Here is a 14,265-nt window from a genome sequence, read left to right on the forward strand (position 1 = left end):
GACTAATAAAGCATGAAGAGATGTTTAACCTTATTCATAGGGAAATGCAAATTAAGTTTGGTAAGCACTTGCCAGGGTGTGGGGGAAATGGGCTCTCAGACATGGTGTGAGTGTCAATTGATGAACCTCATAGAGGGCAACTTGACTGGGCAATTCTACTCCTGGGTGTTTATCCTATAGATTTGGTTACAAATATGTATGAAATGCTTTTCATACAGGGATATTCCTTTCAGTGTTGTTTGCCGTAGCAAAATGTTGGATACTATCAAGGTTCTGGCTAAATATACCCATGGAACGTCCACCCTGCAATGAAAGACTGGAGAATGAGACAACTCCAAGTGCATTGATACAGAACATTCCTCAATGTATAAGTGAAAAAACAAACTGCAGAACAGTGGATTCCGTTGTATCTTATTATACATATATATGTGTGTATATATGTATATGTATATATGTATTATCAAGTGTGCACACACACACACACACTTGAGGGAGTTCCCTGGCAGTCCAGTGGTTAAGACTGCACTTCCACTGCAGGGGGCACGGGTTCGATCCCTGGTCAGGGAACTAAGATCCCAGATGCCACATGGCGCGGCCAAAAAAAACCCAACAAAACATACACTCGAGCATGCATAGAATATTTTATGAAGGACACATGAGAAACTGATAATAGTGGTTGTCTCAAGGAAGGACCCAGGTTGCTGGGGAATAGGGGTGGTACCCTTTGGTACCTTATGAATATTGTACTGTATGCATTTTTTATTAGCCAGAATAATTTTAGGATTAGGCAAAACAAACAAACAAACCAAAAACAAAAAAACAAGAAAGGACTTCCCAGGTGGCGCAATGATTAGGAATCCGCCTGCCAATACAGGGCACACAGGTTCGATCCCTGGTCTGGGAAGATCCCACATGCTGCAGAACAACTAAGCCTGTGCGCCACAACTACTGAGCCCACGTGCTGCAACTACTGAAGCCTGTGCGCTCTAGGGCTCACGCGTCGCAGTGAAGCCCATGCACCTAGAGCCTGTGATCCGCAACAAGAGAAGCCACCACAATGAGAAGCCCGTGCACCGCAACGAAGATTAGCCCCCACTTGCCGCAACTAGAGAAAGCCCGCGCACAGCAACAAAGACCCAACGCAGCCAAAATATACATAAAATTTAAAAATTAAAGAAAAAAACCAAGAAAAATAATAAGTGCATTCATTCAGCCAGACATGAACTCCCTCCTATGACAATTATGTATCACTTTCATGTCCTGTTTTCTGAGGTTTCTTTTCTCCACAATAAAATAGTGAGCTCTTCCAGGACAAGAACCTGCATAGCTGGGGGCTCAATAAATATTAAAAACTGACAAAAAGAACCCTCTGAGGTGTGCTGTCTCTTCCATCGAATTCCTTCAAATTCTTCTCAGTGCCTTCCCTGCCACAGAGTCATTCTATAGATTACATTTGGATGTTGAATCCAGACATCATGCCTGCTTATAGGTAACTTTAGCGGGACCAGTTGGGTAGGAGAGGTTGGGAGGATGTCTGCAGATCTAGCCTGGGATGACTTGCTTGCCAGGTCAGTTGGGGATGACGAACTCCTAACCTTTCTGATTCTATTCTCACTCACAAATCTGGGTTAAGGGAGGCGGTCTCTTTAAGAACTGTTGTGATGGTCCCGCCCTTTAAAGAGATCAGCTGAATCTGTGAGTCACATGATTTCAGCGTCTCTTCCGCCTTCTGAAGTTGGGACTGCATGAGAAGCTATGAGGAGCGCCGTGCTCCTCCTGAGCCTACTTCTGACAGCAGCTCCGTTTGGCCTTCTGGGGGAGGAGACCCGCCAGGTGAGGGGCTAGAGCAGTAGGTGTTTCCGGATATGCTACCTTGAAGGGTGGTTGGAATCTAGGGCAAACAATTGGTGGGGGTGGAGTGTGCTTGCATTGACAAAAGAGTTTTTCAAACTGGGGGTCGGAGCAGCCATGGGTCACGGGACAGGATTGTGGAGCAGGGTGGATGTGAGAGCTTCCTGTCTTCTGGTGAAACCTGGACCTTGACTTAGTTCTGAGTGAGCCAGGTCCAAACAAGTGTTGGATTTCTTTCTTCCTCTCAGCCCTGTGCCCTGATCTCTCCACCAGGGTCAAGGCAGTTCTGGCTCTACCCACTTCTGCCCTTTACAAGAAGGTTCTGTTAGCTCCCACAAGCATTCCTCTTGCCTAGGCCCCCAAGGTCCCACCCTTTCCTCATCATTTTCCAAGGCCCCTCTCCTTATCCCCAAACTTCTTTGCTCTGTGTCTCTCCCTGATCCTGTTTGCTTGACCCTCCACTGCTCCATGTTCCAGGTGTCTCTGAAGGTCATCTCTGACTGTCTGGACCCTTCCCAGAACCTGCTTCATATCCGGGCAGTGGGTGCCAGTTCCACCCTGCACTATGTGTGGAGCAGCCTGGGACCCCCAGCCGTGCTGCTGGTGGCCACCAACACCCCCAACAGCACCCTGAGTGTCAACTGGAACCTCCTGATTTCCTCTGAGCCTGACGGGGGTCTCATGGTGCTCCCCAAGGAGAGCATCCAGTTTTCTTCTGCCATCGTCTTTACCAGGGTGAGGAGGTTGGGGGAGAACCAAGGGGAAGAGTGCAGAGGTGAGGGTTCATTCGAGTTAGAGGGAGAAACTGAAGACTGGGGGTAGGTGAAGTCGAGTCAGGTATGAGAGCCTGGGGTGGGGCCAGTGAACGGGTGGTGGTGGTGATTCAGGAGAAAGCTGGACTCAGGCAAGCCTAGTCCCTCCGCACCCCCACCCGCCAGCTGTTTGAGTTTGACAGCACCGACACATCCGATGCAGCCGCAAAGCCTCCAGGAAAATCATATCCCCCATACTCCTTGGCCGATTTCTCCTGGGACAACATCACTGACTCATTGGATCCTGCCACCCTGAGTGCCACATTTCGAGGCCACCCCATTCACGACCCCACTGGGGCTTTTGCCAGTGGCAGCCTGGCCTTCAGGGTAAGGGTATGGGGAATCAGAACTCAAAAGGCTGGTTTACGAGGGTGGGAGTTAATGATGGGGGTTGCCTTCAAACACAGGCATCCACCTGCTTCCCACACCTCCCATGCCTCTTCCATCCTAGGTTCAGGCCTTCTCCGGATCTGGCCGACCGGCCCAACCCCCTCGCCTCCTGCACACAGCGGACACCTGCCAGCTAGAGGTGGACCTGGTTGGGGCCTCTCCCCGGGGAAACCACTCCTTGTTTGGGCTGGAGGTAGCCACGTTGGGCCATGGCCCTGACTGCCCCTCAGTGCAGGAGCAGCACTCCATCGATGATGAATATGCACCTGCCGTCTTCCAGGTCAGGCTTCCAGCAGAGAAGCAGATGGGTGTGGGGTGAAGGGGGACCCCATTAGGACCTCAGAGAATAATTCAACCATTTACCATTTAGCAACACTTCACTCAGCTCCTTTAAGTGCTGGGCACTGTGCTAATGAATTAGCCCAGTCTCTGCTCTCAGTGGAGGAGCCAGAGGGAAGGCAGTACAGTGTGACTAGTGCTCTGACAGATGGGATTTGCAAGGGCCCGGGGGCCCAAAGGAGGGAGCTGAGTGCAGGCTTGCTGAGTGTTGAGGCTGGAAAAGGACCCAGTGCCATCCAGTCCAGCTCCCCTTTCTACAGAGGAGAGATCGATGCAAACAGCCTGTGAGTTCTAGAACCAGGCCTAGGATTCAGGACAACTCGTGACAGACAGAGGCTGGGAAAGGGTGGGGGAACAGAAAGGTCGGGCATCTTTCTGGTCCTCCTCATCTTGCCTGTTTGCCTTTCTCCCCAGTTGGACCAGCTGCTATGGGGCTCCCTCCCATCAGGCTTCATGCAATGGCGACCAGTGGCTTTCTCTCAGAAGCAGGGGGGCCGGGAATCAGCCATGCCCTGCCAAGCTTCCCCTCTTTACCCCACCTTGGCATACCTTCTCCCCCAGTCACCCATTGTCCGAGCCTTCTTTGGGTCCCAGAACAACTTCTGTGCCTTCAATCTGACATTTGGGACTTCCACAGGCCCTGGCTACTGGGACAAACACTACCTCAGCTGGTGAGAGTCAGGGCCTGGGCCAAGGGTTTGGGAGGTCGAAGTGGAGGAGGGTTGGGCCTCTCGGCCTTCCCCGCTAAGCCTGCTCACCTCTCTTTCTCACTCTGCTCGCTCTAGGTCCATGCTCCTGGGTGTGGGCACCCCTCCAGTAGATGCCTTGTCCTCGCTAGTCCTAGGCATCATGGCAGTGGCCCTGGGTGCTCCAGCGCTCATGCTGCTGGCAGGAGGCGTGTTTCTGCTGCTGGGCCACAAGCGGTACTCAGAATATCAGCCTATAAACTGAGGCCTGCTCTCTAGAGGGAAGGACATTACTGGAACTGCCTTGCTGGTCTGCAGGTTTGAGGGTCAGTATTCCTAGCCAGCTGCTCCCTTTTCGCATCTTGCTTTTCTGCAGAACCTCAGAGACCAGCCTCAACTTCCTGCGGACCCAGGTGGGGCTTCCTTCAAACTTTGAGGAGGGACCAGGGACAGAGTGATTGCTAGAGGGAGGGTCCCCTCCTCGTTGCCTCCCCGCCCCTCCACCCCCCCATTTCCCTTGAATGGGACTCACAGGCCTAAATGAGAGGCCTTCTGACTTGTCTGCTACCCTGGAGGGCATGAAATAGACTAAGTTTTTCCCCAGGGCTTGTCTCCCAGTGTGTGAGTGTTGCTGGGTCTGGTTCCAGGGAATGAAAGGGTTGGAGGTGGGCATGGAAGGCAATTTCTTGTTTGCAGCGCCGTTTCTTCCCCAGGCCCAGTTCTCTCCCTTGCCATGGGACCAGGCTCCTGCCGGCCACTCTTCAACATGTGCAGCTGGGAGGTCCCTGGTGCAGTCTGAATCAAACAAGGATGGGACACTTGAGACGAGGGCGCAAACACGAAGGAAGAGCCAAGGAAGACAGTGGTAGTTGTTTATTGTTACACACACATTCACATGGGGTTAACATCAACCACTATGTCTTCCCACCACTCCCAGCCACCACAGGTGTGGGTGTGTGCGCGCACACACTCACGCACACACACAAACACACACACACACACACACACATACACGCCTCCTGGGAGGCAGGTTTCCCTGTCTGCTCCTCTTCCCATGAGAGAGGTATGACTTCTGGGCAGTATGGAGGTGCAAGGTTACAGGGACCTAAAGGGTTGGAAGGGAGGAGGCAGCCACACTGGATTGGGACAGCTGTAATTGACTTGACTGAGGCTCAAGGGCCTATATGGCCAGTCATGGAGGGTCCTGAATACAGGTCCCCAAGAAGGTTTTCACCAGACATGAACGTCCTATTTGATCTGATGGCCAGCCATTACCTTTAGGCATGGGCAAGGTTTCTAGTCTCTTTGAGGCCCTCTGCTTGGACACCCAGCACAGAAATGGTCAGAGTTTTGGTTGTGGCTCTGCTGGCTGCCTTACAGGAGGCTGGAGAGTGGAGCAGAGTCCAGCCATTGTGGGCCCTAGCGGCAGTGGTGGGAGGCTGCTCAGGAAGGAACCAAGCCTCTGCTCCTGGTCCTGTGTCCTCAGCATCCTTAAGGAATATGGCTGTCCACCTCTTTCCCTGAAAGAATGTCTGAGTCCCTCCCGCCTAATTGTCCCAGGCTCCAAAGGTGAAGGGGAGTGCCCCAGCTCGGAGAGCAGGGGACAGTCCAGGCTCTGATTGGATGGGACCCCTGCCGGGGCAGTAGGTGGGTTCATCCCACCCAGGTACCAGGGCTGGGAGCAAGGGGGTGGGGCGGCTTAGCCCCAGGAGCGAGGCCTGTAGTCTGAGGCTGAGCGGGCGTGGTCAGGGTAGTCCAGGCGGCTCTCGGAGGCAGTGAGCATGCGTTCGGGCTCCACCACGAACATATAGTAGAGGTTCCACACCAGCATGGACAGCAGGGGCAGGAATGTCAGGCCGTAGCCAAAGCCTCGGAAGGAGCGGCCCACGGCAAAGGTCAGCCAGTATATCAGCCTGGGAGGCAAGAAAAGATCAGGCTTTCCTTGAGGGGAGTACATGAGCTAACTGGCAACAGGCTGATGATGGGGAGAATACAAAGTGAAGGCAGTAGCTGGGTGTTGGTCAGCACAACTGATACCTCTAAAGACAGCCAGTGTTTATGTACTTACCATGTGCCAGGCATGGTACCAATTACTTTAGGGGCAATGTTTAATTTAATTTAGACCCCCGCATCTCTATGAAGTGTGAATATTGTTCACCTCCCTCTTTGTGTACTTTTCAAATTTTAATTAAAAAATTTTGAGTAGGCAGTATACGTTTACATGGTTCAAAATTCAAAGGTACCAGTGAGTATAGTAAAATGTCTTCCTTTACTGATTCCCAGATACCCTATTCTCGTCCTTCACCTTCTCACCTCTTCCACTCCCACCCCAGACATCCAGTATTATGGTTTCTTGTACATCGTGATGTTTTCTGTACATATGAGCAAAAAGATTTATGTTTTCCTTTTCTCTTTTTTTTTGGAAGTTTGGTAGCATACTAAATATGAGATTGTTCTGCACATTGATTTTTTCCCTCATTTAATGTATCTTGGAGATTGTGTTATATTAGTATATAAACAGCTTCATTATTTCACAGCTGCAGTACATTCCATTGTATTTACTTCCCCTTTTGCAGATGAAGAAACTAAGATTCCAAAAGGGTTAAGTAAGACTGGTCCAAAGTCACACATTGGGGAAATAGTAAAACCATGGTTTGAACCCATGCCTGTTCATCACCCCGTCTCCTGCCCCTCAGGGAAGGGAGAGAGTAGGGAAACCAGCTTCAAGAGAGCTTGAAGCCCAGAGGGATGGACTAGGCACAACCAAATTTCCCCTCTTGGAAGATCCATTCAAAATACACACTCCTCAGTGGCGGGAGGGCAGCAGCTTCCTCTTAATATATGAAGGATCACTTATTACAAAATTGTGATGTCTCTATTTTTTTTTACCTGGGAAACGGAGGAAAGAGTAACTGCTGCTTTTCTACTGCACCAGGAGGCAGCATAGCATAATAATAATATGAAAGTTCACATTTAGTGAACACTTACCAAGTACTAGACTGTTGCAAGCACTCTACATGAATTAACTCACTTAATCTTCACAATAACTCCATTTTACAGATGATGAAACTGAGGCACAAAATACTTAAGTAACTTGCCCATGGTAGGGAAGAAGGACCCTGGATGAGAGAAGGAAGGGACCTGGGTTCTAGTCCTGCCTCTGCTGCTGACTGACCTATGCGAGTCTTCTCCCCCAATCTGTAGTCACTTTCTCTCTGTAAAATGGGTGAGATGGACCAGACGATTGCTGGTCCTTTAGCTCCCTGATGATTCTTGGTGCTTAAACCAACTTCTGTCTGAGACCAGCATTCCCCGAGAGAGAGATGGGAGGTTGAGTTACATGAGCAGGAACATATTTATCTTGGGAAACATCTACTGGGAGAACTTGCAGGGCTGAATGATGGTCAGGAGGCTGGTGGGACAAATGACCACTAGACTACAGTCAGAAGTGACAGGAAGACAGATTTAAGCTAAATAGGAAGAATGCTTTAGCAGTTAAAGCTACCTGGAATGCTCTATGGAAAATAACAAAAGGAAATGTATTAGGGGACAAAATGGAAAGCCTGCATTTGGCTTCAGAAATTCCAAGGTGCCTTCTGGGTTAACAGTAGTTCATGTGAAAACACCCCTAAGGATTTCAGGTGCCTACAAATTCTAAATGAAAGCAGAGTAATGAGGCTGCCATGAGACCTATGTGGCCTTGGCTTGTATGAACAGGACAATACCCTTGACCAGCCCCCATCCCTCCCATTTGACAGGAGAATTTCCTGCCTAGAGGGAAGGACACAGGATAGTGAAGGGACCAGGGCCATTTAGCAAAGTAAACACTGGGGAAGCAGAGTGTTGGAGTGGGGGAATTGAGAGCTGTTTTCAAAGATCTGAATTTGTCTAGGCAATTACAGAGGTCAGAGTCAGGGCGGCAGTTTTTAGCACAATATAAAAAAGGACTTTCTAATAATTAGGACTTCTGAAAAATGAAACAAGACTGCCTTACAAAGAACTAAGCACTTGGTCACAGGGGCTGTTCAACCAGTGTTCAGCCAGTGGCCACCTGATCAGAGTGCCACAGAGGAGTGGCCGCAAGGGGTGGGAGGTTGGTCTAGGTGACACCTGAAAGCCTTTCCAGTTCTAGGTTGATACATGTCTCTTATGAAAGACATATGAGCTGATCACCTGCTACCAGGTGAGGTAAAGTACAAGGAAGAAAGTGACTCAACTTTCCGGGGTGCACATTTGGGCTGCTGCAGAATCCAGAAAGCTCCCTGGCTCTCCAGACATTCAGATGCCTGGGCCTCTTGAGCACCAGCACCTCCCTCTGCCCCACCCCCAGCCCCAGCTCACCGGGAGATGGCGAAGAGACCAGTGAGCAGAGGGAGCAGTTTGAGGGTGTCTTGGGGCAGGTAGGTGGAAAGCACGGCCAGGTTGAAGAAGTAGAGGATGAAGAGCTGGACCGACTGGGCCACGTATCGCCGGTGGATCTCCACCTCCCGTCGTGGCTCCCCAAAGGGCCGCAGGGCAGAAAAGCACAACAGGCTCAGCCCGTACACCAGGATCCCTGGGTAGGGTTGGAGGACACATAGGGTCAGGAGAGGAGCGGCAGGCAGGAAGCTGGAGGCAGGGTTCGTAGCAGAGAGCTCATGGGCATGGGCTCTGCACCGTGGGTGGGGCTGAGGTGGTCCTGGGAGGAGGTGGGCACACAGGGGTGACAGGGTGTGGGAGGCCCTGAGGGTCCAGGTCTAGTGAAGGGAAACTCCCCTGCTCCCCAAGCCAGGCAGGCCCTGCCCTCCAGCCGAGCTCCCACATGCCCCCTCCCTTCTTGCAGGGCCCAGGCTCACCCAGTACAATGGGGAAGGTGGCAAAGACCCCGCAGCGCAGCGTGTAGATGAGGCGGGAACTCATGGTCGGCAGGCGCGGGGCATCGAAGGGCAGGAAGGCATATGCCCCATAGAGCAGGCAGGGGAAGAGGATGAGGGCGGCTCCCACCGAGGCCATGGCCCTCAGCCCCTCATGGCCTCCACGTCCCCTGCAGCACCCACAGGGGTACCCAGGCGGCCTCACCACTGCCTCGGCCCACTTGCGCTCCGGGGGCTCAGGGTGGGTGGCCCGGGTGGGCAGGAAGGTCTGGCGGCGCTCACCCTCGCTGGCCTCACAGCACACAATGAGGTCTTCCTGGGGCCGCCGCTCAATGCACTGTAGGTCGATGGGCACGAAGGCCCGGGCCACCTTCTCGGGCAGCAGGCTGGCGTCATCTTCGGGCAACTCCTCTAGCTTGCTGGGTGGCTCTGACTTAAGGGGCTCAGGCTCAATGTTCCTCCAGCCAGGGGGATCTGAGAACGGGGCACTGGGCTGGGGGCCAGTCCCCCAGGGCAAGGTGGCAGCCTCACTTACTGTGCTGTCTAGACCATCCTCCGTCCCCTCTCCGGCTGTGGGAGACCCAGCTGAAGATCCCGCTCTGGAGGACTCAGCTCCAGGGGACTCAACCCCATCTTCCCCTTCCAGCTTCCGGCCATTGGGGACCAAAGCCTGGGGTGGGCTCTTCTCCAGGGCCTCTGGCCCCTTCACTTCCAGCAGGGCCAGGGTCTCGGGTTCTGTCATCCTGGGGCTTCACTTCTGGGGTCTACCGCAAGGTCATGTCACCCTGGAGGGAGTAAAGTTCTTTCAGAAGCTGCCATCCTCTGGCCCTCAGGAAGGGCTGACAGAACAGGAAGTCTCCAGGGCAGCCAGCCTCATGGACTTTAGTCCTTTCTGGGACCTTAGGGAGAACATGGTCCGGAGGAAGGTGTTGAAACAGAGGGAGGCAGGAGGGAAGTGAGAGCCGAAATGGAGGCACCCTTTCGACATCAAATGCTATTCAGCAGGAGAGGGTGAGTCAGGGGGCACAGGTGCTGGCAGCTGTGGCCTCAGCCAGCCTCCACCCACGCCTTCTACCCCCTCCACCAAAACCCCTGGGGTCATGGCCACCCTAATGCAGGAATGGGAGGAAAAGGAGAGGTCTAGAATTTTGCCAAGGATTTTATTCCCACTAAGGATATTCTTGTGGGACAGAGAAGATGCCCCTTCACCTCCACACCTCCCATTCCCCTGCAGATCCCCAACTGGAACTCTCCTGGCAACTGATACCAATGATTTGCCAAGAGATCTGTCCCAAGGAACTGGCAACAGCAGTGCATCCTGTTCTTTTGTCACCAATCTGGATACCTGGTCAGTTTCCAAACTTCTCAGTAACCCACCCACAACGTCTCCGGAGGGCCTGAGTCTGTTCATTCTGATCTCTAAGTCTAATCAAGACTGTTTCCCGTGCCTCCTCGCTGGTCTTTCTTCCCTCCCTGCCGCCTTCCATCTCACTGCTTCTGGATGGGGCTGATTCCCCTCTCTCCATCTCCTCAAGGACCTCCTAACCCTTAGTGTCTGGACCCATGACACCCACTTACTTTCCATCTGGAGAGAGGTAGAGGGTTCCCAGTGTCCGGGAAGGAGCTGCCCAGCTCCCTGCTGGCTCTGCGAGTATTCCTCTCAGTCTCCCTCCCTTTACCTGTGTCTCCAAACCAGTCTGACCAGAGCAGGTGTGGCCCAGTTTAAAGGGGCAGGCCCCGCCCTGCTGAATCTGCCGACAGAAAAAGCATTAAAGGAGGACGTCATCCTTTCTGAAAGTGGGGGTGCAGCTGATCATAGAGGTAAGTGTGTGTCCTAGCAACATGGAATGCGTAGGAACCCTCAGCACAGGAAAGCAAAGGAGGAAGAAGTGGGTTTGGGCATCAGAGGGTGCTTGGAGTAGATTGGGATACCCAAAAACAGGTTGAATTTCTACACTTATTCATTCAATATTTATTGAGCACCTATTATTAGCTAGGCACAGACACAGGAAAGAGCAAGATGACAGGCAAAGTGTCTGTGCTTGGGACTTCCCTGGTGGCGCAGTGGTTAAGAATCCGCCTGCCAATGCAGCGTGCACGGGTTCTATCTCTGGTCTGGGAAGAGTCCAGATGCCACGGAGCAACTAAGCTCGTGTGCCACAACTACTGAGTCTGTGCTCTAGAGCCTGCGCGCCTAGAGCCTGAGCTCCACAACAAGAGAAGCCACCGCAATAAGAAGGCCGCGCACCACAACGAAGAGTAGCCCCTGGAAGAGCAGCCCCGCTCCCTGCAACCAGAGAAAGCCAGAAAGCCCACGTGCAGCAACAAAGACCCCACGCGGCCAAAAAAAAAAAGCCTCTGCGCTTAAAGAGCTTGTTCTTTTGGGATAACAGATAATAAAGAAGCCTAGCAACTAAACCAATATGACAATTTCAGTAGGGAAAACCTCTTTGCCAGAATGATATTTGAGCTGAGACTTGATGGGAAATCAGGAGAACGAGTGTTCCAGGCAGAGAAACAGCAGGTGAAAGGCCAATAAGTGGAAAAGACAGGTTGTTTCAGGAACAGAAAGAAGGTCGGTGTCTGGAAAAGGAATTTATGTTCCCATTACAGTGGTACACAGGTCCCCTGAACACCTTGCCTTTTAGGTTAGGTTTAAGGTTTAAGAAAGCAATTGGAATCCAAGGTGATCTTTCCGGGGGCAGAAACGCTTAAGGGTGTACCTTCTCAGTCCTGTGGATCTTTTCCCCTGAAGTTATTTGAGCTTTGTGAGGGCAGGGACAGTGTCTGGATTGCTCATCTCTGTGTCTCCAGAACCCAGCATCGTGACTGGAAGACAGCAGGTGTTCAATAAATGTTTGCTGGACTGGTGAGAGATGAACATGCAAGTGGAAATCTTTGGGTTGGGGTGCGGGAGCTGAAGGGCCGAGGTGCCTGTACAAGAGTCCTGTATTGGAGGGCCTTACTCTTACGCTATGCTTGACTCTTTCCAAGAAAATTTTCACATACACGTTTTTTGTTTGTTTAAATAATGGGGGAAAAGGGAGAAGTGGAATCACCCTAACTAGTAATCTGAAAGGGGCTCGGCTCAAATGTGGCGGGGGTGCGGGGTGCGGGCAGAAGGATGGACCAAATGACCACCGTCGGACAAAGCAAAGTCATACTCCTAGCTGTGAGTCCATCTGCCCGGATCCAGCTTAGCCTCAGCTCCCCCGCAGAGTTCACTGTTCGTTCTCTGACAGCTTTGTCAATAAAGTTTTTCGCAAGGGCTTGCAGAAGCCAGAAAGATGCCATGCTGCCCACAGTTAGTTCTGGCAACTTCCCGGGAGGGAAAACGAGTTTCGCGAGATTTGGTAGTGGCAGGCCAATGGCCCGCAACTTCCAGCTTGTATCGCGATATTTGGCAGGCGGAGGAGGAGCTGTCGCGGGCAGCTGCCTCGCAGCTATGGCGGCCGAGCAGGGCCGGCGGCGGTGGTGGCTGCGGTTACGGTCGGAGACGGCAGTGGTGGCGGTAGCGGTAGGTGGCGGGGGTCTGTGACCGGGATCCGCCCCCGGGCCCGGGCACCATGAGCCAAGGCCCCCCCACAGGGGAGAGCAGCGAGCCCGAAGCAAAGGTCCTCCACACTAAGCGGCTTTACCGGTGAGAGGGGCCGGGGTGTGAGTGCAGCCGCCAAGGGAAGTGGGGGGGGGGGGGGGACAGCGAGGGGCGGGGCCTCCCGGGCGGGCGGGCTCTGGTGCCGGGCTGGGGTGCGGGCGAGGGAGGGGGGGTGCAATTTTGGAGGGAGCAGAGGGCTCGGGGCCCCGTAACGCTGGATTGAGCAGAAAGAAGGAATTGGGTGGGTGGGAGGTTGGGAGGGAAGCACGTGGAGGGATACCTTCCGCAGTGAGCTTGGGGCTGGCACCGAGCTTTGCGGATTTGGGGTAAGAAGGTGGGAATTGGGGACTGCAGGGGTTGGGAAGGTGAGGGCGGGGTCACAGATAGGAGAAAAACCCGGAAGGGAATGGTGCTTAGAACCCTGTAAGGACTTACAGGGAAGAGGCCTGGACTGAAATCAAGAGAGCCAGGTTCAGCTCCTTGCTTTGCCATTCTCTCACAGTTTAACCTTGGGCCTCAGTTTTCTCACCCTTAAAAGGAGAGGTTTGGATTTGATAGGCTTTGAGGTCCCTTATGACTCTAAGTTTTGGGAATCGGAATGAAAAGAAAGAGGCTGGAAGACTATTTGTGTTGGACTGGAAGGGCGGTGAAGGACTTTGAGTCCAGAATGTTCTTAGGTCATAGGAGCCCATTTCAGGGCACCTGGGGACTCCTGAGTTCTGCCTTCCTTCCAGCCTCATGACTACAGTCTCTTGCCAGGCAACTTCCATTCCTGGTTTCTGATTTCCACAGTGCCACTCACATCTTCAGCCTTTCAGCCCTCTGTTGGGAACAGGCCAGTATGAGCTCTTCCCATCCAGAGTGAGCTCCTCCTGCCCCGAGTCGAGGATTTTCTGTGTGGGGCAGCTGAAACATGGGCTCTTGAACTGGATCAAAGTAGGTTGAAGCATAGAGACCAAATTGAGTTTTCTGCTTTCTAATAGGGAGTAGGGTTTGGGGTTTTCATTCGGCTCAGGCTCTATAGAACCAGAGGTGTTTGCATGAGAAGACCAGCTTCAGAGCCATGGGCCTCATCTTGACAGTGAAAGAGTCAAGAACATGTTGTCTTTTCCTCCCTTGAGTAGGCATCCTGCCTGCTTTGGCTTCCTAAGCCAGAAGGCAGAGGGGAGTATAGGCTGATGCAAAAATAGAAAAGTGATCCAATCTATCAGCCCCAGGGCTCTCACTGTGGGCTGCCCCAAGCAGTCTCCAGGTGGGTGAGCAGTTGGCTGGGATGGCACGTGTGCCTTGTCATGCAGCCGATTGTCAGTGCTGCCTGTCAGACAGAGAGTGGGCAGTGCTTGCAAGATTCCTTACTTGTCTCCAGCTTTTGGAAATGGCTCTGGTCATCCTTCTAATCATTCACAAATCTTGTTTTTTCTCAAGCCACTGTCCTCACAGAACTGACTGACTTAAGCAGATATGTTTGCATGTGTGGTTTACATGTGTGCACGTGGGTATCTCTGCTGGTAATTTTGTGTTGTTGGCTTTGGGCAGGGTGGAAATTTGAGGCAGCGGATCTCTCTTTATTATTTATTATAGCAGTGTTGATTGGTGGAAGAACTGGGGGAGGAAGGTCTGATTTCTTGGCCCAAGGTAAATATGTTGTTAGACTATGTAACTGTCATCCGACCTTCAGTAAATTTGGGAAATTCCCACGGTCTGTTTACAGAAATGAAATTCTGAAATGTTTTAAGCCC

At 52.4% G+C, this 14,265-nt stretch overlaps 3 protein-coding genes across 8 annotated transcripts in view; 2 read left to right on the plus strand and 1 right to left on the minus strand.

Moving 5' to 3' along the window:
* The first annotated feature begins 1,703 nt into the window (after positions 1-1,703).
* On the plus strand, positions 1,704-6,804 carry GLMP (glycosylated lysosomal membrane protein). 3 transcript variants are annotated; one of them, XR_009563709.2, is made up of 7 exons: positions 1,704-1,833; positions 2,329-2,586; positions 2,790-2,990; positions 3,115-3,333; positions 3,807-4,063; positions 4,178-4,491; positions 4,792-6,802. XR_009563709.2 is itself a non-coding variant. In XM_030842270.3 (6 exons), the coding sequence occupies exons 1-6, from the start codon at positions 1,756-1,758 to the stop codon at positions 4,341-4,343; spliced, it is 1,179 nt and encodes a 392-aa protein (XP_030698130.2). In that variant the 5' UTR covers positions 1,704-1,755; the 3' UTR covers positions 4,344-6,801. The 3 variants fall into 3 exon arrangements, 2 of the variants coding, with proteins under 2 accessions (XP_030698130.2, XP_060154103.1); XM_030842270.3 differs by having other exon boundaries at positions 4,178-6,801; XM_060298120.2 differs by lacking the exon at positions 2,790-2,990 and having other exon boundaries at positions 4,178-6,804.
* On the minus strand, positions 4,948-10,644 carry TMEM79 (transmembrane protein 79). Its single transcript, XM_030842269.2, has 4 exons — positions 10,510-10,644; positions 8,914-9,716; positions 8,420-8,633; positions 4,948-5,991 (listed from the first exon to the last, which is right to left on the minus strand). Exons 2-4 carry the CDS (start codon positions 9,671-9,673, stop codon positions 5,778-5,780), a joined length of 1,188 nt encoding a protein of 395 aa, XP_030698129.1. The 5' UTR covers positions 9,674-9,716; positions 10,510-10,644; the 3' UTR covers positions 4,948-5,777.
* Positions 10,645-10,730: 86 nt separating this feature from the next.
* The window catches only part of SMG5 (SMG5 nonsense mediated mRNA decay factor), a 30,258-nt gene continuing 26,723 nt past the window's right edge, over positions 10,731-14,265 (plus strand). For 2 of the 4 annotated variants that reach the window (XM_030842265.3, XM_060298063.2), the window contains exon 1: positions 12,345-12,571. In XM_030842265.3, the coding sequence (XP_030698125.1) occupies positions 12,498-12,571 (74 nt within the window). In that variant the 5' untranslated portion in view covers positions 12,345-12,497. Of the gene's footprint in view, positions 10,753-12,344; positions 12,572-14,265 lie in introns of those variants that run through there. The other 2 variants (XM_030842266.3, XM_030842267.3) reach the window with 2 other exon arrangements.

Source organism: Globicephala melas, chromosome 1 (genome assembly GCF_963455315.2).
Source record: "Globicephala melas chromosome 1, mGloMel1.2, whole genome shotgun sequence".
Lineage (NCBI taxonomy): Eukaryota > Metazoa > Chordata > Mammalia > Artiodactyla > Delphinidae > Globicephala > Globicephala melas.